Consider the following 27,875-nt stretch of genomic DNA (forward strand, 5'->3'; position numbering starts at 1 on the left):
CTGAATTCTATTTTTTCTTACAGGTGTAAGTCAGCTTTAGTACTCACTAAAATTAAACTTCAGTACTCACTAAAACTCACTGAAACTAAAACTTCAGTCTTCACTAAAACTCACTAAAACAGAAGTAGGTGGTACAAAGTCTTGTAAAAGTGCTCAAAGTGAAAATTGTTCAGAATCCAGGTAATCAGTGACACAAACAAATGCCCAGTGTATAAAGGTTGCTATATCATACGCATTAAAATTTGTCAATAAGAAATACCTAACGGAATGGTTACCTGTCCATTGAAGATTCTTGTGAACAGAGTATTCTTATCTTTTAGCTTCAGCTCCAGATCCATGAAAGTGAGTTTGTTTGTGCTGACTTGGAACTTATCATTCGTAAATAATGCACCAGAAATTCTGTTATAGCATTCAATTGGTGCCAATCCTCTCTTCTTTGGAGGAGCGCACCAGTCAAAACTTAAAACACAAGAAAACAGACATTAAAACCCTTCTTTATAAAGAGGTTTACATTACAGAAACAGACCAGTTTGCATTGTAGAAACAGATTACCACTTACTCTTCCACAGTCGTGTATGGTATTAACCTTCCATTCCAAAAACATTCAAAAATAGGCCTTTTTCCTCTGGCACCCTTTTCTACTATAATGCAGTCATCTTCTTCATCATCATCATCATCATCATTTAATTCTTGATTAAAAAGAAGACAGTCCCCATGAATAAATCTCTTAATCCCCCTAATATTATCATCAAAACTGAGCATAGTCTAAGTTAACAATAATCTACACTTATTAAGAGAGGCAGAGTAGCAGTATACTTGATATCAAGCTAAGATATATATAATATTAGGATTAATTTTTTTTCCTGTTTAAGAAATGTCAAGCAGAAAAACTAAGGAAAGTTAAGGAAGAAATTTAAACAGGGATTGAATATTACTATTTTTATTTCATTAAAACAGTTAGCAGTAGGATTGCCTATTATAGGATTGATGAGCAGCAAAATATATCACTCACTTGATGGAAAACATGGATCATCAGGGTATGTTTCTTTATCATACAGGAAGGGATGATATCGGATGATGCCTTCCACTATACCTTCTCCTTCAAAATGTGCTTTAAACTCAAAACTGTCTGCTGCAGTATTTATATACAATGTCTGCATGTCATCTTTGATCTCCCTAAGATTGACAATCTTCGGTACTTTTCCTTTTTCAAACATTGAAATCTGGAAAAATACAAAACAAGTTGATCTTCCTTAGACCAAAAAACCTACAGTAATTAGCATTTGTGACATTTATCTTAACTGTTAGCAAAATGACTTAGTTTCTATACTGCAATGATAAATAGTATTACTTTTCAAAAAATATATTACATAAATATCTTTAAATGCTGTAGTTCAAAATGCATGATTAAAGACAAACAGGCACAATATAAAGTAAGTTGCCGTCAAAAAAAAATTTGACTAATAACGTTATAAGCTCTTACCTGAATGTCAATGTTGTTGAAAGGGCTTATGTCTTTTGTTGCAGCATAAGTTTCGTTTCCTTTTGGTCCGTGGATATAATAGTGATAGATGTGTCTGAAATAAAAATGGAAAATAAATCTCAGGAAATAAAATTAAAAAATTTGCACATTATTACTTTCAAAAATCTAAATAAACCATATTTTAATTAAAATACAACTGCTTCACTGCATTGTTACAAATCAACTCCATGAGAACATGTATATCTGGTACAGAAGATTTACTAAAGGGTATGACCCCTTTTTGCTCCTTTCAACTCTCATCTCTTTCATGCAGAATCATATTAGGATAATTTTTTTTTAATTTATGAACATTATAAATTGGAAAAAGACGTATGTAAGTGAAAAAAAATTATAACTGTTACACCGCTACAGATCCTTTACCTCAAAGGGCAAACTAATAAAACTACTGCAATTTGTTCTGCACTCTGGAGATGAGAAGGAACTAAAGCCAAAAAGCTTTCCACATATTGTTTCCAATATCAGTTTTGTATTGATCATTTAATCATAACAGAAACATTTAACAAACAAGTAATTTATAAAAAAATAAGGATACCCTATTTAAAAACTCCCCAAATCTATGTGGTCAGATAGATTAATTATTTTCACAGAAATATGAAGTTTGAGAAAACTGAGGAGTTTAAATCCATTCACTTCAACTTTTCAGCAGCCTAGTTAGTTCTTCCAACGTCAAAGAGCGAGTCCTTAAACCCAACACAGGTGATTTTCAGATAAAGGAGATTACACAAGTCAATGGGACTAAATGAATGACGTTACATGCATCAGCAAGTGTTTATAATTGTTTTGCTTCTAACATCCAGAAGTGAACAGAATGCACCCCAAGGAGAAATCTTGGTTCCCAGACAAAAGCTCCTCGTGGTCTCGTTGGCACAGGACTTCAGAGCAGAGCAGACTGGTACGTCCAAACTGCTTAGCGCTTTGTCTGCATTTCTTCTAGACTTCAAATGGTGCTCCCATGACCTTAAAACATAATTATTTTGGGGGTTCATCTCCCTTCCCTCCACTTCAAAGCATATGAAACAATATGAGGGATGTGCTGTAGGCCATTAAAGCAGAATAAAACTGGCATGCAAGTACGGCACAAGGTGTGGCAGAAAGGTATGTGGAGGTGTTTGAGGAGAAAAAGGCCATTACACTGAAGTAGTGATGCAGGACTGTGTATCACTGGGAAGCTAAACCTGATTGGTTTTACTGTAATAGCTACAAGGCATATACTTGTGTAATTGCATCTGGGTTTCATCTCAAATAGAGGCATTTCTTTCCCTTCAAGAGATCGCTGGAATGAAATAACACACACCTAAGAGGGTGTTCACCACCTTCTTAGGTGTGTGTTATCTAAGGTATCTTAGATAACTAAGACCTAAGGACCCAAGTTCTCTATCAATGTAGATGTATCCCTGTATTTTCATGAGGTCAAAAAGGGTTTCAGCCACAAGTTCTTACATGTGACACTGAATTAATTTCATGTAATAAGTTATTACTAATTCTTACATTAATTCTCATCTATTATTATTAGATTGCAGGTAACAGCAAAGTAAAATTAGATCTTGAAAATAAAGGTCTATGGTTTGCCAGATTTTAACATTAGGCTATGACTTCAGAATTCAGTTTACATTGACAGATGATCTTAACAGATAATCCCACACAATTCACAGATACCACAGACATCTCCAGGCTCTGCAAGCCCGCGGATGATACTACTTTAGTACTGAGTGGACAGTATCATATATTGTTCTCCGTCTTAAACTGAGATGAAGCAGCAGCTTTTTTGTTGTTTAAAACCAAAACTAAACCCAACTCAAGCCCAGTAAATACAAACAAAACTAGATATCAAGGGTAGGAGTGCAGCTATCAATAAAGTAACATCACATTATTAATAATCAGAGATGTAATTTTTACATTATTATTAAACTGGATATGATTATAACAACAATGTGACATTGAAACTGACGTCTGTTTAGATGGGGGGGCCTCCATTCAGTTTCTGTAAAACCAGTTAGCTAGGAAGACTAATTGTGGCATCAAAATATATATATATCAAGAGCCTTAACAGGAATAAATCCAATGGCCAAATAAGAAACGGAAATAATTCATCATTATCTGACTTTGTTAGTAGTCTACTTTTAAATCAAATCTTTAAAATCACCAACTTACGCCAGCTGCCTTGTCCAAAGATGAAAGTAGTTTTTCAAGTACTGCATGTGATCTGGCTGTACACCTGTAATGACAACCGCTGTGAAACTCTCTTTATCCCTTTCTTCTGATATTAGATTATGAAGAAATCTTTCATCATCACTTGTGATATGAGTAGAGTCAGATGGCTACAAAAAGTAAAATAACAAGAGCAGGAATGTAAACTGAATTTCTGAATTCCCACCAGCGAAAATAATATAGAACACATGATGCCAAGTATACAAGGATTAATGCTTGAAATAAAAGCTTACAAATTAAAATCAACAAACTAAGAATCTGACACCCTTGATCAAGTCCATTTTCAAGTCACTTTCATCACTGCATTTGAAGTGCTCAGTCTAGAAATGTGTTTAATCATGTTTAATGTGCCACTGTGTGATACCCATGTGCACTGCAGGCCATTTTTCAATATAATAAAGAGACAAATTCACACATTTAATTTCATATTGATATGGCCTGGCTATTTCCATGATTTGTAAAAATTTCCTAGACTCAAGTTGTCTATTTGTTATCTCCACTTCAATTTTACTACTTGAGTACTTCACATCATCTCTTCCCTCCTGGATATTTACAAGTTATTTTTTACCTCTAATAGAACTTCGCATGCAATTGGTTAGGTCTTTTTAAACTATGTCATCTTAACTTTCATTTTATATTATTACCACATCTTTTCAAACAATTGATTGCACCACTTCCTTGAATTCTTTAGTAATAGCTACGCACCTCATTCAGCTAGTTTCCTCTGGCTAATGTGTTAGCTTATTTTCTACTTTTCTATCTCCCATCCTTCTTTTATAATATCAAATGGGGAGGGAAAGCATTTGTGCCCTCTACATAAAACCCAATATTTTGTCTGCTTTTATTTTCAGTTTCTACTTCTGCGACTCTACCTTCCCATCTCTGTTACTTTCTCTACCATCTCTATTCCCATCTGTTACCCTCTCTGCCATCTCTATGCCCATCTCTATTACCTTCTTTACCATCTCTACCTTCCCATCTCTGTAATTATTAAAAATAAAACTCATATATTTCTGATGATTCACTCTTTGTCACAAGTCACTGACCTAAGACTGGCATGATAAAAACCTTATTTTACCACCTGTTCCTTTCTCACCCATACAAAAAGCCATGAACACTGATATTACCCACAAGATATGCCCTATAATCAGGGTCTGATTACCTTATCATACACAACACCCACTCACGTTCCCATCTGCACTTTTTGCTGTACCTTTGCCTTTATCTCCTTCTCAAAAATGTCCAAAGGACAGTTCTTTTCAGTCTTCTTCCTGATCTTACAGCTTTTCACTTAACCTTTTATTCTTCATGAAAACAACCAGGACTGTTCATTTTTGTTTAAACTAAACAGTTCATTTCTTTTACAAAGTGAGTGAAATTTTGTGAAACAACTGGGTTTTGTTGATCTGGCTGGACTTTCTCCAATATGCCAGTTAGTTCTTCTACATAAGCACAGTTTGTTTCTCTAATTTATTCTTTACTAATTCACAGAACAGACATTTTTCTTTAGGTTTCACACATGAGAAAACAGCTCCTGTTGTTAGGAATGTATCTTAAAATATTTTTCTTAACCTGATACATCAAATTATATGGCATTTCTGTCCTTCAAACTGAAAAAAGAATCACATACAAATAAAGCCTTATGATATAGTTTACTCAAGTTTCCTATTGCTTACTTTTGTACTTTACATTTGCATGTAAAATGATTCAGTAAGACAAAGATACCCCTAGACAGGTAGTACAAGAATGTTACAAAATGAAACCATGTTAACCTGGGAAATGTTTTCAATTAAAAAAGAGAAAGTAGGAAAGCTATTTACCTTTCTGTTTTGAATGTACCCGCTATATATAGCTTCTTTGTTTTTCTCCTTCTTTTCAAAATCCTCTTTAGAAAGGACAAGTTCATGAACATCCTGAGACTCTGCAGGTTTGCTTATCATCTGATTGTATTAAAGAAACAGTATTTAAAATCAAAATAAGATTTAAAGTTAACATAAAATAGTTTAAGTCTGTGATTAAAAGCTAGGATAGTATGATCATGTAAAAATGTTTTAAAATGAAGATTGACATTTACTTACTCTGGCACACTGTCCAATGAAAAACACTGCTTGCTTTCCTCCAACTCCAAAATACGAGATGTCACTATTCAAACTACGAGGCACTGGTAAAGGGCGCACATAACCTGAATGATCACTGAGAGTAAAAGTGCCTTTAATACATTTTCTCAAAACAAAAGTAATTAAAAAAAAAATAAACTTCTGATTTAAACAGCTTGTATTAATTTTTTTCTTATAGTCACTTTGTTAAAAAAACCTTCATGTTAGACCTATTATAATTGCAACACTTAAACATATGTGCCTAAAATTCTTGATGTGTTCTTTTTAAAAGGATGGTGACTGACAAACTCTTTTCCCGAGTTATCTTATGAGACACTTCTGTCTTTCTACCAAACCAGATCTTACTCAGTCATACAAGTTCAACTTTTTCATCTGACTCTTTTGCTTATTACTATCTACGTACACTCTTTTTACACTGAAGTTCAGATGAAAGAGAGGAAAATATATGGCAGGTAGAATTTGACAGAAAAATAAACTATTACTACGAAAACTGTTTTCCAGTGACAACTCTGCAACAGGGGCATAGTCAACAGGTCTGTGTGACAACTACAGTAATTATGCAGAGTTTTAATAGTAGAAGGTAAAAAGGCAAATCCCTCAATGCTCTCCCTTTGACCATGATGAGATAATGCAAAGCTGCTGCAAAAGAAAATGGTTTACAAAACAGAAAGCTCATCTTTCTAACATCATCCTTTCACAGAAATACTTCTGAGCCAAAATGGGAAATAATGCCAACCATTATTGGAAAGACTACATATGCCATCAGCAATTAAATCCCATGTCTTTTAAGTCAGCTTTGACAGACAAACAGTCTTACCTAGTTTAAGCAAACAGTAGGAAAAACATCTGTTTTTAAATTGTAACAGTCCCAAATGAAAACAAGGTGTAGATGGTATCCTGGTATAACTTACAGCTATGCTCCCAATAATGGTATCAACCCACTGTTTAAACCTGTAGCTTAAAAATACTATACATTTTTACTGTTACTAAATTCACCTACAGCAATTTAAAAAAGCTCTGATTTTTTTTTACAAATGACTAGATGACTCAGGATCACTATTTATGCCATTATCTCCAGTTGTTTGATAGCTATTAGTGATTCTATTTGAGGATGCTTCCAACGCAAAAAGCCCCTCCTCAGCTATATTACCACGTTCCTTTGCCCCATTACTTTTTACTCTAGTTTCTCATAGACAAATTAGTTACATGCATATGTGTCTAGGCTGTGATCCTCATCTTGACATTGACTGTCCTAGATTTAAAGTATTTAAAACAGTGACTAAAGCTCAAGAACTGTACAGAACTGCTTTTCTGGAATTTTGTACACTAAGGTTAAACCTGGCTGTGCAGATGGAAGATCTCTTGAGAACAGATTCAAAACTGTAAAATTAATTCGTCTAGGTAGCAAAACCCACCATAAACCTCCACTTTCTTCTTTAAATGCAGACCATTTCAAAAGAACTCCTTCAAAAATTAGTCATCTTCAGGTATAATATTACATTAAACGATATACAACTAAGATACAAAACAAAACAAAAACCACCAAAACCACAACCCCAAATGAACAAAAAAAACCCTGAACAAAATCTCTGTATCCATTAGTCTAGTAGCATAACAGACATTAAATGCATTACTTAATGAACTACTAAAAGGCTTTCAGGTAATAAATGAATACACTATAAAAAACCTCTGCAGAACATAGAATGTGCGTAAGCGTATGTAGGCAAGTCAAAGACAGCGTAGAAAAAGCGACAAGAATAAAAAAAACCCAAACATTCTCGCAGTATCATAAGAGTGGTTTTGTGTTATGAAGCTTCTCTATTTCCTACATACAAAAAGTGTCTATTTATTTGTAATCACAGAATGACAGATTTTAGCTGTTGTTACAGAGATGCATCTTAAAAATTATATTCTGTGAACCTTCACAGTTTGCTAGTTGCTGTAAAAATGATCAAAACTTTCTAACCTTTCGAAGTCACCTTGCCTTGTAAACTTTGACAACCTATACACAGCCCAGTTGTTAAGCTGTTTAGAAGTCATTCCTCTTCCATTATCAATCACAGCAACAGCTGATTTTCCTTGGGATTCATCAAATAACTGTATTGAGGGGAAAAGAAACAATAAACAAAAACCAAGGAGCACCAGAAAGAAAAGACAATGCAAACTATACCCGAAGAAAGTAGCATATATCTATCTTACCAATTTTATCTGTATGCTCCGAATACCAGTATTTCGGGATGTAGCTGACAGAGAATTGTCAATCAACTCAGCAAGGGCAAATGCTAAAGAAATTGAAGAAAAATAAACCTATGAAAATCTTGTTCTCAAAAGACAGCACTCAGAAAACAGGCACACACAGAGCAGTTTCTTAGTTTCTTTTGAGCAATTCCCAAAATACAGACAAGAGCTAAGCACTATCAGAACTATCAAAATTATATCACATCTTGACTTAAAAAAGAAACAACCAAACCAAAACAATGCACACATGTCCTAAAGAGATGTTCTAACTAAGGAGAATCAGCTGCAGTGCACTTACACATGCTTAAAAATTGCTATTTGCTCTAATAAGTCAATTCCAGTACATAATAAACAAAAGTAGGCAGTCTAATATAGCTGTTCTGCAAATGTGAATTATGGATGTGTTGCAGAATTTCACAATTACTCTACTAGGGTCTCAGAGTGAGATTTAGTAGCACATGAGGAAAAAATATGCCAGTAATGTCATTACAGAAGTAGATTTAAAGGTTATTCTGTTCATAATCTTGATCACTGTAGTGTGTCTTTGGGATTGAAGAGTTATGACAAGAAGTAGTACCAGAACTTTTGGAACATTTTAAAGGTTTTTGGGGTAGCAATATAAACACATGCAGTACACTTGGAGCAGGAATCACCCTTTTCCCTATGTCAACTATTTCAGAGTACAGGTAAGACCAAGAACTGACTTAAATGCATATAAAAAGTTTCTCACAAACACCTGAAACTTGCTCACTCTCTTTTAGAGAGAATGATCATTTAAAGCACCCTAACAAAGCTGCTTTAGCAGTAATGACAGAGGAAAATGTAAGAAAGTTTACTTTTCCCTTAGTAGTAGTAAAGTTTGCTTTAATACTAAAAAAATCAACAGACTTCAAAAAACAACACTGACATACATTGACATTTAAATCATTTTTCTGTTTCATAAATAAATATGCTTCGGCTTTTGGGCAAGAGTTTGCAGGGAGAGAAAACAGAAAATCTATGTTGATGATACTGCCAGATGGAACCAAGCAAAAGTTTCAAATACTTCAAAACTAGAGCAAGTTGTCAAGAAACTTTGTTATCTAGGCTCACAGACATTGACAGACATAATCAAAATCTTTTCTTCTCCTGTTTCAATTATTTTCCTCCTGTTCCAATACTTCTGGAACACAAACCTATCAAAGATGCTACTATATTTTACATTCAAGCCACATTGTAAAAGGCAGTATATTCATCTGTGGAAGGTTGATGTGACCTGGATACAAAATCTCTGGGTAATACAACATATAAACATAATTTACACAAGATTATTTTGCCAAGTACTTACGCAAAGGATTTTGCCCTTCACTGGCATAGTACTCGTACATGCCACTTTTGACAAGGGTATCGTAGTGGGGCAGGAAGTCAATTCGCTCCTTGGTTGCCAAAAGCAGCATTTGATCAACTGACTGTAGCAAATATAAAGTAATTCCATCTTCAACAAGTTCACCTGCAGAGAAGATGAAATACAAAGTATATTGAAGAGTACTGCACCAGGCAACTTCTGCTCTCAAAGCTAGTACAGGCTTAGCCACAGGTGTTCTCTGTATTTTCTTAGGCATTGACTGCTCAGCATCCTAGCAACAGCATGTAATTTAAAATCCTTTCACTTTTCCAAGCTTACTAATGCAAGTTTTTCTCAGGCAATAGCTATTTACATGACATTTTTTCATACCATTTACAGAACTTGTGACAGAAGATTGAAGATCACCTTGTATAACTGTCATCATACTAATGAGTAGTTGTTAAAATCTTGCTTGTGAAACTCAATTTTGTAACAATTCTTGGCAAACTACTATAGGATTTACGCTTCCAATTAATTATTGCATGTCACAAACAATCATCATGCAGTCTTTGCAATGAATAGAAGAAACAGCTGTATTTATCTTCCTATCTTAGATACTTACTGAAGTTGTCTTCTGTAATTTCCTTCCTGCTCGTTGTGGTGATAACAAAGTTTTCATCATCAGCTATGCCAAATGCCTACAAAATTTGCAGGTTATTCAGTTATGATAACTAAGGACTCCGTAAAATACTCAAATAAATAGAACCCACAAAGTAAACTAGTGGTCTTTGCCACAAGCTACTGGGAAGTGACCAAACATTTTTCCCATATTAATTCACAACATAGTTTAATTCCAGAACTTAACTGCATTTGCTTTCTCAACTTAGCCAAAACTGTTTGCGCTCAAGTAGTTCAGATTTTTACCTCCCTAAAATACGTTCTAATGAGCAACAAAAATTTTGAGCAGGAGGAACTGTCTTACCGGTAATCACCTTGAAGGCTGAGAAACAAGACTGAACAGCTCTATTACAGACTATGCAACTACAACAGCAACAGTCATGATCTAGAGGGTGTTCCATATTTAATTACACCCTTTTGAGACATTAAACCAACCAAATATTTCTTAATGTTGGATACATACTAATGTTTCTGCTCTTCAAGTATATCATACATTAACAAACAAACAAAAAAAAAAAGGAAAAAAAAAAAAAAAAAATTGAGATTTCTTTTAGAAAATTCTTTACCATTAAACCACTGAAGTGTACTCTTCTGAACTTAAATGATCGTGGCTGCATTGCTGCCTCCAACTTTTGAACATATTTTTGTAGCTTTGGACTTTCTATCCTGTTTTCTACATAGACTCATATGCCTCTACATCCACCCTCACTAATCTCTTTCTTAAAATGATAACCTAAATACCTGTATTTCTCCTGCCTTTCCAGGTCTTTGAAACTAAATTAAAAGCCAACTCAAATCCTGCTTGACTCCAACAACCCCGTCAGTCCTGCAGTCATGACTCCTACAGGTGATTTCTGCACATTCAGTCAGATTCTTTCCTGAAGCTCTTGCATTCCCAGAGCAGCTTGCCCTCATCATTTCCTGTACCTCTTTTCTTTCCATCCCCTGCATTCAGACTCACAAAATTATTCTTAAAACACTGCTTAAGCTTTTGTTAGAAGCCTGCTTTCGTTCTTTCAGTTCCCTTCTCCCTAGTTGCAACTATGTTAAAGATACAGTTAGTATCCATCAGCAAAATCATTAAGTTTCTCACAGCATCTGGTACAAGTGAAACAAATGAAGATGACATTAAGACATTGATGGCCAGTCTTAGAGGTCTGGAGTAATTATTACTTTTTAACTCTTCTACGGTCATATCACTTCAACTTAGCCTTTCACATTACACGCATTTCTATATAGAATCACAGAATCATAGAATAGTTAGGGTTGGAAAGGACCTTAAGATCATCAAGTTCCAACCCCCCTGCCATGGGCAGGGACACCCCATACTAAACCATATCACCCAAGGCCTCGTCCAACCTGGTCATGAACAATGCCAGGGATGGAGCATTCACAACTTCTCTGGGGAACCCATTCCAGTGCCTCACCACCCTAACAGCAAGAATTTCTTCCTTATATCCAATCTAAACTTCCCCTGTTTAAGTTTTAACCCGTTACCCCTTGTCCTATCACTACAGTCCCTGAGGAAGAGTCCCTCCCCAGCATCCTTGTAGGCCCCCTTCAGATACTGGAAGGCTGCTATGAGGTCTCCACACAGCCTTCTCTTCTCCAGGCTGAACAGCCCCAACTTTCTCAGCCTGTCTTCATACGGGAGGTGCTCCAGTCCACTGATCATCCTCATGGCCCTCCTCTGGACTTGTTCCAACGGTTCCATGTCCTTTTTATGTTGAGGACACCAGAACTGCACACAATACTCCAAGTGAGGTCTCACAAGAGCAGAGTAGAGGGGCAGGATCACCTCCTTCAACCTGCTGGACACGCTCCTTTTGATGAATCTCTTCTTTGCCCAACCTGTAGCTGTGCCTGGGATTGTTCTGACCAGAGTGTAGGACCTTGCACTTGTTATGGTTAAACTTCATAAGGCTGGCATCAGCCCACCTCACAAGTGGGTCAAGGTCCCTCTGGATGGCATTCCCATGCAGGAAAAAAAAATAATGAATACTCAGCGCAAGGAAAATAAGCAGCAAAAAATCTGGATACTATAAACCTAACCTTCTACTGTGCTATTCAAGTTTTACTTTTGAAAGCACAGATAAGCATCTTTTCCCTCCAGGTATAATTACAGCTTCCCTGTTTTCCCTACCTCCAAGAAAGGTCTTCTGCTCTCAAAACCTTATGTACAGGGCAGCATTTACTTTAAAGGCAGAAAGAACTTGGTTGGGATGCCTGCACACAACTGCAGCCTGCTAACTGAGCAGGGGCAGCCTCATCCTTCCAGCTCTATCCTGGATTCCAGGAGTGAGCCTTAACTAAGCCAACTGCAACAGCCTCACAGACTACACCTGCCTTTCCCCTTGTGAGCTCATCATTACGGTATCTACAGGCAGCAGGTCCATTCCATGTCATTTAGAGATAAGTTCCTGAGTACGTTCATGGACCAAGTATGGCAGTCCTAACTGCAGATAAACTCTTTTTCTTGTCTATGCCTGAATTTAAGAGGCTGCATCCTTTGTAAATGTTGGCAAACTTAGAAAATGTTTCAGTTTGAAAATACCACTTTCACGTCATGTCCCACAACATCATTGTCTCTAAATTGGAGAGACACATACTTGATGGATGGACCACCACCTGGAAAAAGAATTGGCTGGATAGCTCAATGCTCGCATGGAGACCAGCAACGAGTGGTGTCCCTCAGGGATGGGTATTGGTACTGATCTTGTTCAACATCTTTGTCGCTGACATGGACAGTGGGATTGAGTGCGCCCTCAGCAAGTTTGCTGATGACACCAAGCTGTGTGGTTCGGTTGATACCCTGGAGGGAAGGAATGCCATCCAGAGGGACCTTGACATGCTTGTGAGGTGGGCTGATGCCAACCTTATGAAGTTTAACCATAACAAGTGCGAGGTCCTACACCTGGGTCGGAGCAATCCCAGGCACAGCTACAGATTGGGCAGAGAAGAGATTCAGAGCAGCCCTGCAGAGAAGGACTTCGGGGTGCTGGTTGATGAGAAAATGAACATGAGCTGGCTCCAGTGTGCGCTTGCAGCCCAGAAAGCCAACCGTATCCTGGGCTTCATCAAAAGGAGCATGACCAGCAGGTCGAAGGAGGTGATCCTGCCCCTCTACTCTGCTCTCATGAGACCTCACTTGGAGTACTGTGGGCAGTTCTGGTGTCCTCAACATAAAAAGGACATGGAACTGTTGGTACAAGTCCAGAGGAGGGCCATGAGGATGATCAGTGGATTGGAGCACCTCCCGTATGAAGACAGGCTGAGGAAGTTGGGGCTGCTCAGCCTGGAGAAGAGAAGGCTGCATGCAGACCTCATAGCAGCCTTCCAGTATCTGAAGGGGGCCTACAAGGATACTGGGGAGGGACTCTTCATTAGGGACTGTAGCGATGTCCTAGTGACTGTAGTAGGACAAAGGTTAAGAGGTTAAAATGTAAATGGGGGAAGTTTAGATTGGATGTAAGGAAGAAGTTCTTTACTGCGAGGGCAGCAAGGCACTGGAATGGTTTGCCCTGGAAAGCTGTGAATGCTCCATCCATGGTGGTGCTCAAGGCCAGGTTAGACAGAGCCTTGGGTGACAGTCTAGTGTGAGGTGTCCCTACCCATGGGAGGTGCTTGGAACTGAATGACCTTAAGGTCCTTTCCAACCCAAACTATTCTATGATTCTATGATCTATGATTTTATGCATAAAACTATAAAACACATTTATAGAAAATTATTTTATTCTCAAATCAGATATTTTCAAACCAAGAAGTGTCAGCAGTACTTACGGATACCGAGATATTTGTATCACCTCTTTCAATTATTCACACAACTAGGTATTATTAAGGTCATTCGTACAAATTAGCAAATACAAAATTTAAGATATAAACAGATTAAGTGGAGACAAAGACCTTGCTGGAAGTAACTGAGAACAACTGTATGCAACTCTTAGAAGAGTCACGATCAAATAAGCTTTTCCAGTTCACTATTGGGTCAGCTAGTCTTGTCATCATGATAACAGACTGCTGCTGAGGATATGGTACTGAGCCCATATGGTAGCAGAAAAATTATCTTTAATCATAATCTGAATGAGCTTTCGCAATATCAGAACACAAACATGTATTATCCTTTAACACCAAAAGAAAGGGCATCCAAAAGTCTCTAGAAAAGCAGTTGCATTCAAAAAAAAAAAAAAGAAATTATTTCTAAACACTTCTTGGAGCTCAAAGCAGAGTTGCATATTATGGAAATACAAGAACACCCAGTAGCCCCTGTCTTCTGGGCAGATGATCACTAGATGCAACCTACAGACAGAATCACCAGTGAACTATAGCGTTCTGAAATATTTTCCAACCATCCTTTACTGATGAAGTTACCTTTATCTAAAGAGTGAATTACAGAAGACAGCATTTGCTGTCTTGAACTTGAAGTGCCTTGTCCTCTGTTCTAGTTGGAAGTTTCACTACTTTCAGAAGTTCAGCCGATACACTTCTAAATATTTACAGTGAAAAGTGTTAAGAAGTGAACAAATGGTTCAACAGAAACACTAAGAACATTGCTGCCTATCACAAGATCCAGTAATAGAACATTTTATGCAGTATCTTAAAGCTGTATCATTGTTTTGGTAGAAAAAGAGAATGAGAAGAGAGGAAAATTGCACAACAGAAGCTTTCTACAGGAGCCACACATACAATTTTATGAAATCTTGCCCAGAACAATGAGTTAACTCAGACAAAATTTCAAGACTTACAAGGTTTAACAAGTGGAAAGAATTTATGCAAAGAGCATTCTGTCATTACTAGACTCCCTCAGAGTCTACTCAAATATAGTAACTTTCATCAGACCTTCACAAGCCTTTGTGTCCAATAGCAAAATCGCAAATATTTGTGCAGCTATCAACCAAAATTTGGACATCGACTTCATACAGCTTCCACGATGAAAATACTTTGTATGACACCACTTTTTAAAGTAACAAGACTTCAAAAGCCACTCTTCAAAAGCAAAAATACTTTGTCACATCTAAGAAGCTACACCTGGATAACTAAAGCTAAAGTACTGCAAATACACTCTACGTGACAGCACTCAAATTTGTGCACAAACTTAAAAGCCACACATCTTTCCAATAAGTCAACACACAGTAAGGCAGTACCCAAGCGCACAAAGGTATGCAAACTGCATCCTTCTTCCCACTGAAATGTCAGTGGCAAAGTTGCTAAGCACATGCATTTCAGGAAAGCCTGAAATACAGTATGACAGTTTTAAAAAAAAACTCGTAACACTGTTGCATTTTTCATATATCTTAACAGCATCAACAGTTTCTTTAAAAATGAAGGAAGAACTGGTTTGTGTGTGCCTATTACCTTTAAAATACATCTATTTTTAGTTTCTGATTACACAGGATCTTGAAAAATGAGAAAATGAACATAGGTTTTATAGTACAAAAATATAATTATTGTAAGGTGGATAGATGTCATCATTAAGAAGTACTTTTATTGAGCAAATTTATTAGAACAACATCTTAAAACGTTTTAAATACATTTAAGAGTTACCCTCTGATGATATAAACAGCAGAAGTTGCTAATACTTTTTCACTAATCACAAATAATTTCATTATACGTTATTTATTAGGCTTTGGTAAGTAAATAGTCACAAAAAACCCTCCCAAAGACAAACACTTTTTTTAGTTTCCATCATGTCTATGCTTCTTCTTCATACTCCCTTTTAATAAATGCCCTTTTTGTCCCTTAGCTTATTGATGCATATCACAAAACTTCTGTGCAGTTTTCAGCACAGATACTTTTCTGCTTTAAAAGCAGCATGACCTCTCTGTAAATGCCTGGAAGGATTCCTGCCAGCTTAGCCACCAACTGAAGTGCTCCAGCTCCGCTGCGTACTGGGACAACATGAGCAAGATATCCATGACTACTGCCCACAAAGTTTAGCTCCATTATGCTCATTGCAGGTAAGTATTTTCCAATTATACTCTAAACATCAGGACAAGTAGTGGGGCATATAGCTAAGAGAAGACAAGAGGAAGGTGTACATGCAATAGTACTCCCAAGAATCACAGAATTGTTCAGGTTGGAAGAGTCCTCTGGAGATCATCCAGTTCAACCTCCCTGCCAAGGCAGGGCCACCTAGAGCAGGTGACACAGGAATGCATCCAGGTGGGTTTTAGATGTCTCCAGAGAGGGATGCTCCACAACCTCCCTGGGCAGCCTGTTCCAGTGCTCTGCCAACATAGAGAAGTTCTTCGTTATGTTGAGGTGCAACTTCCTGTGTTTTAGTTTATAGCCATTGCTCCTTGCCCTGTCGCTGGGCACCACTGAAAAGAGTCTGGCACCATCCTCTGAGATATTTCTATGCATTAATGAATAGAATCTCAGTCTTCTCTTCTCTAGACTTAACAGGCCCAGCTCCCACAACCTCTCCTCATAAGAGGAGATGCTCCAGACCCCTGATCATCCCTGTGGTCCTCTGCTGGACCCTCTCCAGTAGCTCCTTGTCTTTCTTGTACTGAGGAGCCTGGAACTGGACACAGTACTCCAGATGTCAGGAAGTCAGATGTCAGGCCAGTACCAGGGAGGATAACCTCACTTACCAGGGTCAGTAGAGAGGGAGGATCACCTCACTTGATGTGCTGGCCACACTCCTCCCAACGCACCCCAGGATACTATTGGCCCTCCTGGCTCATAGTCAACTTCTCATCCACTGGGACTCCCAGATCCTTCTCAGCTGAACTGCTCTCCAGTAGCTCAGACTCCAACCTGCACTAGTATTTGGGGTGCTTCCTCCCCAGATGAAGTACCCTACACTTGTCCTTGTTGAACCTCATTAGGATTCTCTCCGCCCGATTTCCCAGCCTATCAATGTCCCACTGAATGGCAGGGCAGCCTCCTGGTGTATCAGCCACTCCTCCAGCTTCCCATCATCAGCAAACTTGCTGAGGGTACACTCAAGCCCTTCATCCAGGTCACTGATAAAGAAATTGAATAAGACTGAATGCAGTATTGATCTCTGGGGAACATCACTGACTAAAGGCCTCAAACTGGATACTACTCTGCAGATCATGACCCTCTGAGCTCTGCCATTCATCCAGCTTTTGATCTACCTCACTGTCCATTCACCTAACCCACATTTCCTAAGCTTACCCACAAGGATGTTATATAGGGAGATAGTATTAAAAGCCTTGCTGAAGTCAAGGTAGATAACATCCACTGCTTTCTCCTCATCAACCCATCCTGCCATGTCATCATAGAAAGCTATCAGATTGATCACATAAGATTTACCTTTGGTGAACTCATGCTGACTAATCCTGATGACCTTCATCTCTTCTACATGCTTGGTGATGACCTCCAGAATGACCTGCTCCATCACCTTTCCAGGGATGGAGGTGAAGCAGACTAACTGGTAGCTTCCCAAGTCCTCTGTCTTGCCCTTTTTGAAGATGGAAGTAACACTGGTCTTCCTCCAACCACTGGGCACCTCTCCCATTCTCCATGGTTTTTCAAAGGTGATTGAGAGTGGCAGAGCAACAACATCTGACAATTCCTTCAGCACCCATGGGTGCATCCCATCAAGGCCAATGGATTTATGGGTGTTAAACCTGTCAAGCCTATCCCTAACCTAAGAAGAAATGAAATTCCGTATTTAATTTACTTATTCACCTTATGATTTCATGGTTCTGGGGACTGAAATTACATGACTGTTCCACATATGTTCCATAGCGCTCAAGTGGAATAATCAAGCTGACAGATAATTTTTAATTAAGATGCTTCTGCTTTATAATTGATCACTGCAAGGAAGAAAATGAAGACTATATCTGCTCCAGCTTCTTTTAAAATAAAAATTAAAATCTTTTAATCTTTTCCCTTACACACATTCAGAACTAGAAGCTGATTCGTAAGTTTATAAAGCCACATCCAACCACACTGTCAGGTGTTAACTTGTTGCTAAGGGACAGTAAAAAAAAAAAAAAGTGTCATCAAATATTTGCTTCAAAAAACTCAAAACTCAAAAGTTTCAAAAATTAAGAAAGTTTTAATAATAATGGACAATTTTTTTTTTTGTTTTTTAATAGAGAAAACATGGATCCTCTCCTAAACTGACCTCTTGAGTAGCCAAACCTCTTGTCTCAAGAATCAGTTGTTTTGCTACACAAAGAGGAAGATGCTCACCTTCACTCTGCATTATGAAAAAAAAAACATAAGTCCCAGAAGTAGTAGCCCAAGACCAGACCTTCAGGTATTCAAGTATTTTCAACTCTGAATCAGCAAATACTACAATCAGGTTTAATTTCAGTTTCAGAATTTACAATCTCCTTTGACTCCTACGTACCCAGTTATATCCAGAGGAATTCTCTTTTACTACAGGAAGATGTGCACAGCAGAAATAGTTCCAACGGCTTAATATTTCTGGTACCCTTGTCAGACATTACCACCCCCACAGCCCAGCTGGCAGACTGGGAAATGTATGTGTGCCTTAGCTGCTACAGCAGAATCACAGAATCATAGAATAGTTAGGGTTGTAAAGGACCTTATGATCATCTAGTTCTAGCCCCCTTGCCATGGGCAGGGACATCTCATACTAAACCATGTGACCCAAGGCTCTGTCCAACCTGGCCTTGAATACCATGAGGGATGGATCATTCACAACTTCCCTGGGCAACCCATTCCAGTGCCTCACCACACTCAGTAAAGAACTTCTTCCTTATATCCAATCTAAATTTTCCCTGTTTAAGTTTTAAACCATATAAGTTCAAATCATTTTAAGTTTGAACTCGTTTAAGTTTGAATCATTCATTCACACAACAAACTGCCAATGGAAGTCATTTTAAAGCTGAGCCTGTGCTGAGATTGAGCCACTGTACAGGATACCCATGAAAACAGCACGGCTAGGTACGTGATGTTTACCTAATCACGCACTCTAATAGCTTTAACTGGAGAGAATTGAATGCAAAATTCCATCTCATCTTAGTCTCAACAATTCGAAACTAGCTTATCAAACAAATCTTTCAGAACTTTCATTACTTCCCTGACATGTTTTCAGCACCATGTACTGGGGAAAGCCTGTCCTTCACCTTATTCCTGAAAGTAGTCACAACTTTCAAGATGCCAGAAATCTGGCACTTTGGAGTACAACACTCATGGAAACACAAACAATGCACAAAGCTCCCAGAGGCACTGAGATGCCAGAAATCTCTACCAGAAGCCTAATGAGAATCTGTACACTGTTGGTGTAGAAGACATGTGACATCAAACTTCCTGGACCCCAGCCTGTGCAGCTTTCACTGGAGCAGCATTTACTGGTCACATCAAACCATCTGTTTTAGCCCGCTTTCAGAGTTAGATATACCATATGTAAGATAAAGAAATCTCCAAGGTGTGAAGAGTCATCACACTAAAATTAGTTGTGACAGAGGCATCTCTGACTAACTTGCAGACAGTCAATGCATTGGAGAAGGCCTTTATGTAAGAGAAGGATCATTTGAGGTTCTTTCTACACAAGTTTGTTAAGAGCACTAACTCTATTACCCTTAATACCCCAAAAGAACCACCAAGACTGCTGATAAGGATTATGGTGTTGAAGTGGTAAGAAACCATACTTGATGATTTTACTTTCACAGGCACCAAATCCAAACACAGCAAGTGGTAAGATGTGGTAAGAAACCATACTTGATGATTTTACTTTCACAGGCACCAAATCCAAACACAGCAAGTTCTGCTGTGTAGCACCAGACTTTTCATATGCTACGTTGCATATCTGAGCGGTCTGCCTAATGGTGCTGAAGTAGCAACTTCATAATGTCAATACATTTAAGAACCCCCTGAGGCTGTTTGCACTCAGCATACATCACATCTTGTGATGATGGCTTATTTCTGTACTACGTTGCAAATATGCCAAAAGCTCTGTGAAGTAATGAGCACTGTGAGGACACATGGAAACAGAATTCGCTGGAGCATGCACATATATAATAAAAAGCCATGAAAACTAAGACTTCCTTGACTGTAACAAATTGAAAATTAGTGTTAACCTCTGTCAAACAATTAATTACCAAAGTTAAGAAACAAAGATGGGTTAATCATCAACATATTTGCTCTGAATACTGAAAATATGAAGTATCCTTGTGATCCATCCAGTAGGTACAATTGAAATGGGATCCATTAAGACAACTCTTGAAGGAAATCACAGAATACTCACTGTTATTCACATGAGGTATGAACCCCTATAATGATGCTCCATTAAAGAGGAAGTTGGTTCATAGATTACTCCTAGGAGGTATGATGATGCTTCGCTAAAGAGGAAGTTGGCTATTAGAAGGCCATGAACCCATCCCACTAACTTCTCTGAATGTTACGATATGTTACACATTTCTGTAGTCCATTCACTTGCTTGTTTCTTCTAGCCTTCTGAACTTTAGGGGCACTGATGAGATCAAGGGATGTGCTAACACTCCACAGCCAAATTACTGCTGAGTTGCAGCACCTGAAGTAGCGGCAGTACAGATTCAGTACATCTAATAAAGTACATTCCATTTCGAACACTGAAGTGAGAGACCACTGAGGCAGAAGGACCGTGCAAGGAGGAGATAGTCATGCGTAACAGCTACTCCTGCTAACCTTGATAACTCGGCGCTTCCATCTCAGTAGGAAAACATTAAACATTACCCAGACACAGGACAAACAAAGCAATATTCCCCAAGAGTTTATATGCTGGAGAACAAAGTGCAAATAAAACTGGATAAGGAAACTAAAACAGAATATGCTATCAGACTAAATTAGTGTGCAATTTACAGCTTATTTTCCTCAACATAAAACATGTGCAGGCAGCTAACAGGTTTTATGGCATTTATTGCTCCTTCAGAAAAAGAAACCACGACAGAAAGTGGGTGACGCCTTCTGGTATCACTAGCAAACTGAAGTAAACAGCTCGTAGGCAGACAGAAATCGCCACCTCCCAGAGGTCTGAAGACAGCGTAAGTTCTCGCTTTGCATAATGAAACGAAACCGAAAGGACATCGAGACAGCCAAGACCCAGCCAGGTGAACCGTCCGACCGACAGCCACCCCTTCGGGCTTCCGAGGGGCAGCTACAGGACTCAAACCAGGAAACGACCGGCGCTTCCCGCCCGCACCTTGAACTGCACAAGCTCCGGCGCTCCGACAGCCCGGCCATCCGGCTCGCCGCCCCGCACCGCCGCCGCTTCCCCGCGTGGGGGAGCTCCTGCGCCGCCGCTCCCCTCCCGCCCGCCACCAGGGGCTGCTCCCGCGGAGCAGCTCTGCACCGCACAGCCAGCCGCCCTACAGCCGGCCGGGACGGTGCCCGCTGCCGTCAGGAGCGCGGGCGCGGTCCACCCTCGACGCCCGCCCGGCCCGGCAGGAAAGTTTGATGGGAGAAAGCAGCGCGGTGACCCGAGCGCCCCAGGCCGGGTGGCGGAGGCGCGTTCCCTCCTCCCCCAGCCAGCGCAACGACCCCGGGATGGGAGCGTGCCGCCGAGACTGGCCCCCCTCGCGTCTTCCCTCGACACGTGGGGCTGCGGCACATGCCGGCAGCCCTCACTCCCCACGTCCCGCGCTGCTCGTCCGCTCCTGACCCCGCCGCCAGGGCAGCGTTAACGGGGCGGCTGTGCCCCTCGCCGCCGCTCTCCCGCCCTCCCTGCCTGTCCCCAGCACCTGGCGGACGGCGCTACGAAAGCCCCGGTAGTTGTCCTTGCCGTAGTTGAGCACTTTCTCGTCCGGGTCCGCCTGCTCCTGGCGCCGGTCGAAGAGAAACACGGTGCGGTCCCCGTTGCCGCGGGGCGTCAGCAGCACCGGCCTGCGAGTTCCGCGGCAGCCTCCCGCCGCCGCTGCCATGTTGGGGAAGGCGAGGAGACGGAAACCGCCCGGCTGCGATGGCGGCAACGGCGGTACCTAACAATCGGTCCGCGAGCTCCCCCTCCTGGCGCCGACCGTCGCACGCATGGAAGCCCCAGCCGGGGAACCAGAAGAAGCCAGGCGAAAGGCCGGAGCAGAGGCCTGGAAGGGGAGGAGCGGCGATACGGATAGGCGGCCGGGGAGCGACACGGAACCGGAAGCGGTACTTAGCGCCGCTACTCCGGAATGGGTTCACGCTCTACGCTCTCCGCCATAGCGGGGCAGAAGCGGGCGGCGTGCCGACGCCCTGGCGGTGGAGCAGCGTACTGCGCCTGGCCGCTGCGCCCGCGCTTAACGGTTCCGAGGCCGCCGCCTAGCGGCTGTTCCGCGTGCTACCTGGGCGGCGAGGGCCCCCTGGCGGACACCTCGCGCCTCGGCCGGGCCCGGGCAGCGAGCGCGCTCTGCCGCCAGCGGTGGCGGTGGAACGGAGAGGCCGGTCCTGAGGTGGAGTCAGGCTTCGGTCTGAGGCGCGAAGTGGTAGTTCGTCCCCCGCCAGTCGTGGTCCATAAGCTGTTGTTTGCTGGTTTTAATGCTTGAAACGCTTTCCTCCTCCGAGGGAATGAGTTGGTGTGTTCTCTTCAGTCTTAAAAATCAAATTTCAATTAAAACTTAATTCAGACTTTTATACAAAGTTCTTGGGGTTTGTGTGTCATTGAGTCACAGAATGGTTTGGGTTGGAAGGGACCTTAAAGGTCATCTAGTTCCAGCCCCTTGCCATGGCCAGGGAGCCTTCCACTAGAGCAGGTTGCTTGAAGTGCCAGTGTCTCACCACCCTCACAGTAAAGAATTTCTTTCCAATGTCTAATCTAAATCTACCCTCTTTCCATTTAAAGCTATTCCCCCTTTTCCTATTTTGTATATGCAAACCCCTACTGACTTTTGCTTAGTGCCATTATAGAAGAACAGTAGGAACAGAGTAGCTGCAAGTCTGCAGTTAAAGTATTTTAAAAAACATAGTCTCCATGGTCTTTACGGACTCAGCAAAACATACTTGTCAGGAAGCTGTCAGGAAGATCTTTTTATGTTTCATTTGTTGTAGGGTAGACTGGTAGCTCTTCCTTTTATCATAAGCAAGAGGGACCTAGTTGGGATACACTTTATAAATTAACTTGGAGAAAAAAAGTCACTAGTTACAATTTATGGATTTTGATTTCCAGAAAGTGCAGCTTCTGATGGGGCTAACTTAGAGAAACTGAATGTGTTCTCAGTTTTGTGTGTTCTTGTGGTACTTGCAGTTCTTTCATGCTGCGGGGTGTTCTTACCTGCTGAACTTATGCACAACCTTTAGTACTGTCAGTTGAGCGTAACACTTATAGAGTTTCCTCTGTATTTCCTTGCTTCTGGGAAAAGTCTCTGCTCTAGGAATACATCAATGCTGAAAGTGGAAACATTATCTGTAGTCGCCCTTTGAGGGTGACATTTTCATTGTCTGGTACAAATGCTTGTACAGATTGAGATCTAGAAGACATATACAGCTAGTCACCGACTTTTAGCCCTCTAAAAAGCTTATGAAACACACGTATACATCCCCAGTTGTAATTAATTACTTTCAAGCTTTGTTGGCACAAAATTGCATATTCACTGATCTCTGTTTTAGGAGTGCTCAAGGGATGTCTGCTGTACATAAGGTGTATGTTGTCTTCTTAGGATATGAATGTGAAATGAAAGAGAAAGCTGTGTAAAAGAAGACAGCCCTTGCTCTGTGTGCTCTGTCCAGTATGTCTGGAAAAGCCACAAACGGGAATGCTGGGAAGAGTGCAGCTGGGACTGGTTTAAGGAATTATCTTTATAAGGAAATTATTGTATTGGCATGTAGAGGAGGTCTGTAAAATAGTGAAAGTGAAAATGAATAACAGAAAAAAAACATGCCTCCATGAAGGAACTGAGGTTCATGCAGTTACACTCTTTAAGAACACACAAAAAAAGGTGGAACTGAGCACTGTGGCATTTTGTGGGAACAAAGAGTGTTTGTGCCGTGAGATTAAGAGAGAAAGAGTCTTTTCAGAGTTTGTATATAGTCTCTGACTCAGAGCCCCTCTAAATAGTGACTTGATGAAATTTGGAAGGGCACATCAAACCTCATTAGTTTATGAGTTCGTTAAACAGAACTTTGTTTTTCAGCATATTTATACTTCTGAGAGAGCACTTCAATTTTAGAATGCTAACTGATTTGGGGGAAAAGAAAAAGTGATTTACTTCATCTAGTTTCAAAATTAATATGCCAAGGAGGGAAGGATAGTTCCACCTGAAATGCAGGCACTTAACTTGCATGAGAATCTGGTCGTCATTATTCAGCCTATCTTCAAGATGGTTGAAAGAACGCCTGCAGTTGCAAAGTTTTGATTCTGCAGTGTGAAGTATTTTGCTCTATTAACAACTGAGTAATCACTTTCAGTCCTCATAGACAAGAACTTTTTTTTGCTGGAAAAAGGAATATTGCTTATGCTGATCTACTGGATTTAAAGTCAGATGTGATAATATTTTTCAGAATTACTAGTAGCAGTAGAGTAAGCAATAATTTGTTCATCTTGCCATTTGGTATTTCAGATGATGCTCAGGAATGTGTTCGTTAGGTGTGTATGAGAATGTATTTATCATTAAGTCCTACCTGTGTCTAATTTTTTTCATTCAAAGAATAACTTAAATATCTATTTCTTTGTATTAAGGGAGAATATGAGATAAGTTCCAGCACTGGACAGTTTTAGATAGTAAATATTTTCTATACATGTAATGAAAATTGCTGTGTCTTCACTAGAATAAAGTGTACAGCCCCTTTAGTAGGGCTTGTTGCAGTGGCACAGTCTGCTGAGGGATGCTGCTGCCTACATATGCTTTGTAGGTACAAAACTACAAATACCAAATTCTCTAGCAAAAGCACTACTCTTACTCAAGGTAACAAAGGTTTTATGTCTAACAAAAGGAACTGGTGGCATCATGCATTTAGAACTCAATAAACCCTCCACGTGGCCTCTCACAAGAAGTATCTTAAGTGAGAACCCCCGAGGTGTGAAACAAAACAGCATCATTACTTGAACTGCTGAAATGCTAAAGGACAGCTTTATTACTCAGAAAACCATCTGAGAGACAGAAACCAAAGAATAGAAATAAACAGTGGATTGTTATCCACTGCAAGCTAAGATAGATGTGAGAACTGGGTTACTGAAGTGTTACCTGATTTTTCGTTTTGTTTGTGGGCTTTTTTCCAATTTTTCACAAATTTTGCTACTTCAGTTGCTCACTTGCTTTTGTCAAGACAATCTTGACAAAAGTTACTCTTGGCAAAAAGCAAATGAGCAATTAAAGTGACAAAATTTGTGAAACACAATCGAGCTAGTCAAGTTGAGAGGACTAACTTGACAGTCATGGTTCTGAGAAATCTGACCAATGTAGTAGATTAAATTATATTTTGAAAAATTGAAGGCAACACAGGGAAAGATGATGGCGGTGGGAGAGGGACAATGGACTGTTCATTCAGTCTTCTGTGGTCCAAATTAACTCTGTCAGCTGGGCTTTGTGAGCAAAACTCATGTAAATTCTCACTGTCACTGTGTACTTCATTAACAAAAATACAACGTGACATGCTCATTTAAAATCCAGTGGAAATAGTGGCTCTGATGAGAACAGATAAGGCATGACTAGTTGTGGGAAGTGTGTCTAAGACAACTGGGGTTTCTGAACTAAGGAGATACTGTAGTTAAAAGTATAAAAATATGAAAGATCATCAGGAGCTTCCAATCTTATAAAGCAAGAAGCAGGGACATGGAGTTTTATTAAAAAACATGCAGAACTGATAGGAAGATATGCTTTTCATCAAAAAAAATCAACTGTGAAATATGTTTTTACCTAATTAATAATTTAGTGAGATGTAAACCATTTTTTTTTCTTCAGATGAGTAGAAAGGAGATGAAGAACTAGGAAAAATAAAAAATGAAATTATTACCAGGAGACATTGAAATCACACAGCACGTGCAGGAAAACTAGGGGATCAGGCCCAGTCAGCATATATTCATGGGCAGGTCCTGCTTGACTAACCTGATCTCCTTCTATGATAAGGTGATCTGCCTGGTTAATGAGGGAAAGGCTGTGGACATTGTCTGTCTGGACTTCAGTAAAGCAAGTGTTCAAAAACCATGCAGATGAGGTCCTCAGCGATATGGTTTAGTGGTGGACTTGGCAGTCCTGGAGTAATGGTTGCTCTTGATGACCTTAAAGGCTTTTTACAACCTAGCTGATTCTAAGATTCTATGATATACTTTGCCCTTAGGATAAAATCCAAGTATTACTGAGTAGGAAGAGTTTAAGTTTGAAAACAAGTCATCCCATATCTGACTGTTGTAGAATTTTTTGCACCATTTTTGAAAGCTGTATTTGGAAGGACACCAGACTAGAAGTGTTACCACAAAAGTTGGTTGGAGAAACTCTAAAACTCAACTTGGAGTTGTAGAAAGCAGGCATACTTTATTGCAGTGTGAATAGTTTTGCAAAGGTGATTGCACCCCTTACTTGCTGGCAGTGGCTATATATTTAGCATACTCATGGATAGTCAAAGTCTTCCCAGGAAATGTTTTACATATTCATGAGCTTTTCCAAAACTAATTATAATAGTTGCATCCTAATTATGCATGTGCTTTCTTGCTGAGTGAGGGTTTCTGGTGGTTACTGATAGTCTTCCTCACTGTGTTTACTGAATGACCTCAGTGCTTGTGCATGCTCTCAAGGTCCTAGTGCTGAGTTAGCAGTGGTGTATCCTTGCTTCTGTTCTGTTCCAGTCTTGCTCCACACTGGGCACCATTCTGCTATCTTGAAGGCTGGCATCCTTGGTCTTATTTACTGTCTCCTTAGTTGTTATCAATCCCATGATGTTCCTTCCCCCGTCAGCTGGACATTCCTTACTCTCTATGTGTTAGCAAGTTAGAACAGTTTGCTGTATTTTACTGTGTTAGTTTAAAGCCACACACACTATTGTTAGTTTGAACCTATAATTTAAGCCTACAGAAGGATACTTGCAGCTCTCCTGGGACTGTCACATAACTCTGAGGGAAACTGTGGTAATACCAGGAAACCTCTGTGAAAACTAGCAAAAAGCTCTTGCCATTTAGCCACCAGGGATAAATGGCTGCACCCATAAATACAGTCATGGTGGATCAAACCGTAAAACCTTTCTTCCTTTGTGAGACAAAGAAGTGTGAATTATTTTTGAACAAGCATGTGAAAATGTGTATGTGATAAATACATACTGGGAGGAAAGACAGGTCTTAATTTGTATAAAGGCTGTTGGAGTATAAGATTAATGTCTTCAATTATTAGTATTTGAATAGAATGATTCTGGTGTTATGCTTGCAAAGATTTTTTTAAGACTGTGTCTGAAGAAGCCACTCCAACCACAACTCTTACAAGTTATAAAGACTGGGATGAAATGTGGGAACTGCGAGCTGTCCTTTTCCCGCTCTGTGGATAATTAAAGAAAAAGAAGAATTGCTGATAGTGCATCTGGGTCTTGAGTAAGCCATGGAGTGTTTGAGTGCAAGGTCGGGCTGGGAAGCAGCCTGGGCAGTGATTGTTCATTGAACGGAATTTACAGTGACTGAAAACCGTCACTAGGAATGATGTAGTTGCTGTTTGGCTTCATGGCTCAGACCCATATCTATGCTATATATATGCTTGAGTGAATAAAGTAGAACTAGTTGTGAAAGCAGCATGTGCGTTTAGCCTCTTTATTTACAGATGCTGCAATGAAATAGAATCATAGAATCATACAATATTTAGGGTTGGAAAGGACCTTTAAGATCACCCAGTTCCAACCCCCCTGCCATGGGCAGGGACACCTCACACTAAACCATGTCACCCAAGGCTCTGTCCAACCT

The 27,875-nt window shown here is 39.9% G+C and overlaps 1 protein-coding gene across 1 annotated transcript in view; it reads right to left on the minus strand.

Annotated features, from left to right (window-relative positions):
- SMCHD1 (structural maintenance of chromosomes flexible hinge domain containing 1) overlaps positions 1-22,145 on the minus strand; it is a 71,117-nt gene extending 48,972 nt beyond the window's left edge. Inside the window, exons 1-12 of the mRNA XM_057397561.1 lie at positions 21,772-22,145; positions 10,053-10,128; positions 9,434-9,595; positions 8,068-8,150; positions 7,835-7,965; positions 5,830-5,944; positions 5,572-5,691; positions 3,695-3,861; positions 1,484-1,577; positions 1,013-1,223; positions 560-689; positions 276-459 (exon numbers count right to left, since the gene is read on the minus strand). Coding sequence (XP_057253544.1) covers positions 276-459; positions 560-689; positions 1,013-1,223; positions 1,484-1,577; positions 3,695-3,861; positions 5,572-5,691; positions 5,830-5,944; positions 7,835-7,965; positions 8,068-8,150; positions 9,434-9,595; positions 10,053-10,128; positions 21,772-21,951 — 1,653 coding nt within the window. The 5' untranslated portion in view covers positions 21,952-22,145. The remainder of the gene's footprint in view (positions 1-275; positions 460-559; positions 690-1,012; positions 1,224-1,483; positions 1,578-3,694; positions 3,862-5,571; positions 5,692-5,829; positions 5,945-7,834; positions 7,966-8,067; positions 8,151-9,433; positions 9,596-10,052; positions 10,129-21,771) is intronic.
- Between the last annotated feature and the right edge of the window lie 5,730 nt (positions 22,146-27,875).

Source organism: Pezoporus wallicus, unplaced genomic scaffold (assembly GCF_028554395.1).
Source record: "Pezoporus wallicus isolate ANWC-B61680 ecotype Strahan unplaced genomic scaffold, APGP_CSIRO_Pwel_v1 contig_227, whole genome shotgun sequence".
Classification (NCBI taxonomy): Eukaryota; Metazoa; Chordata; class Aves; order Psittaciformes; family Psittacidae; genus Pezoporus; species Pezoporus wallicus.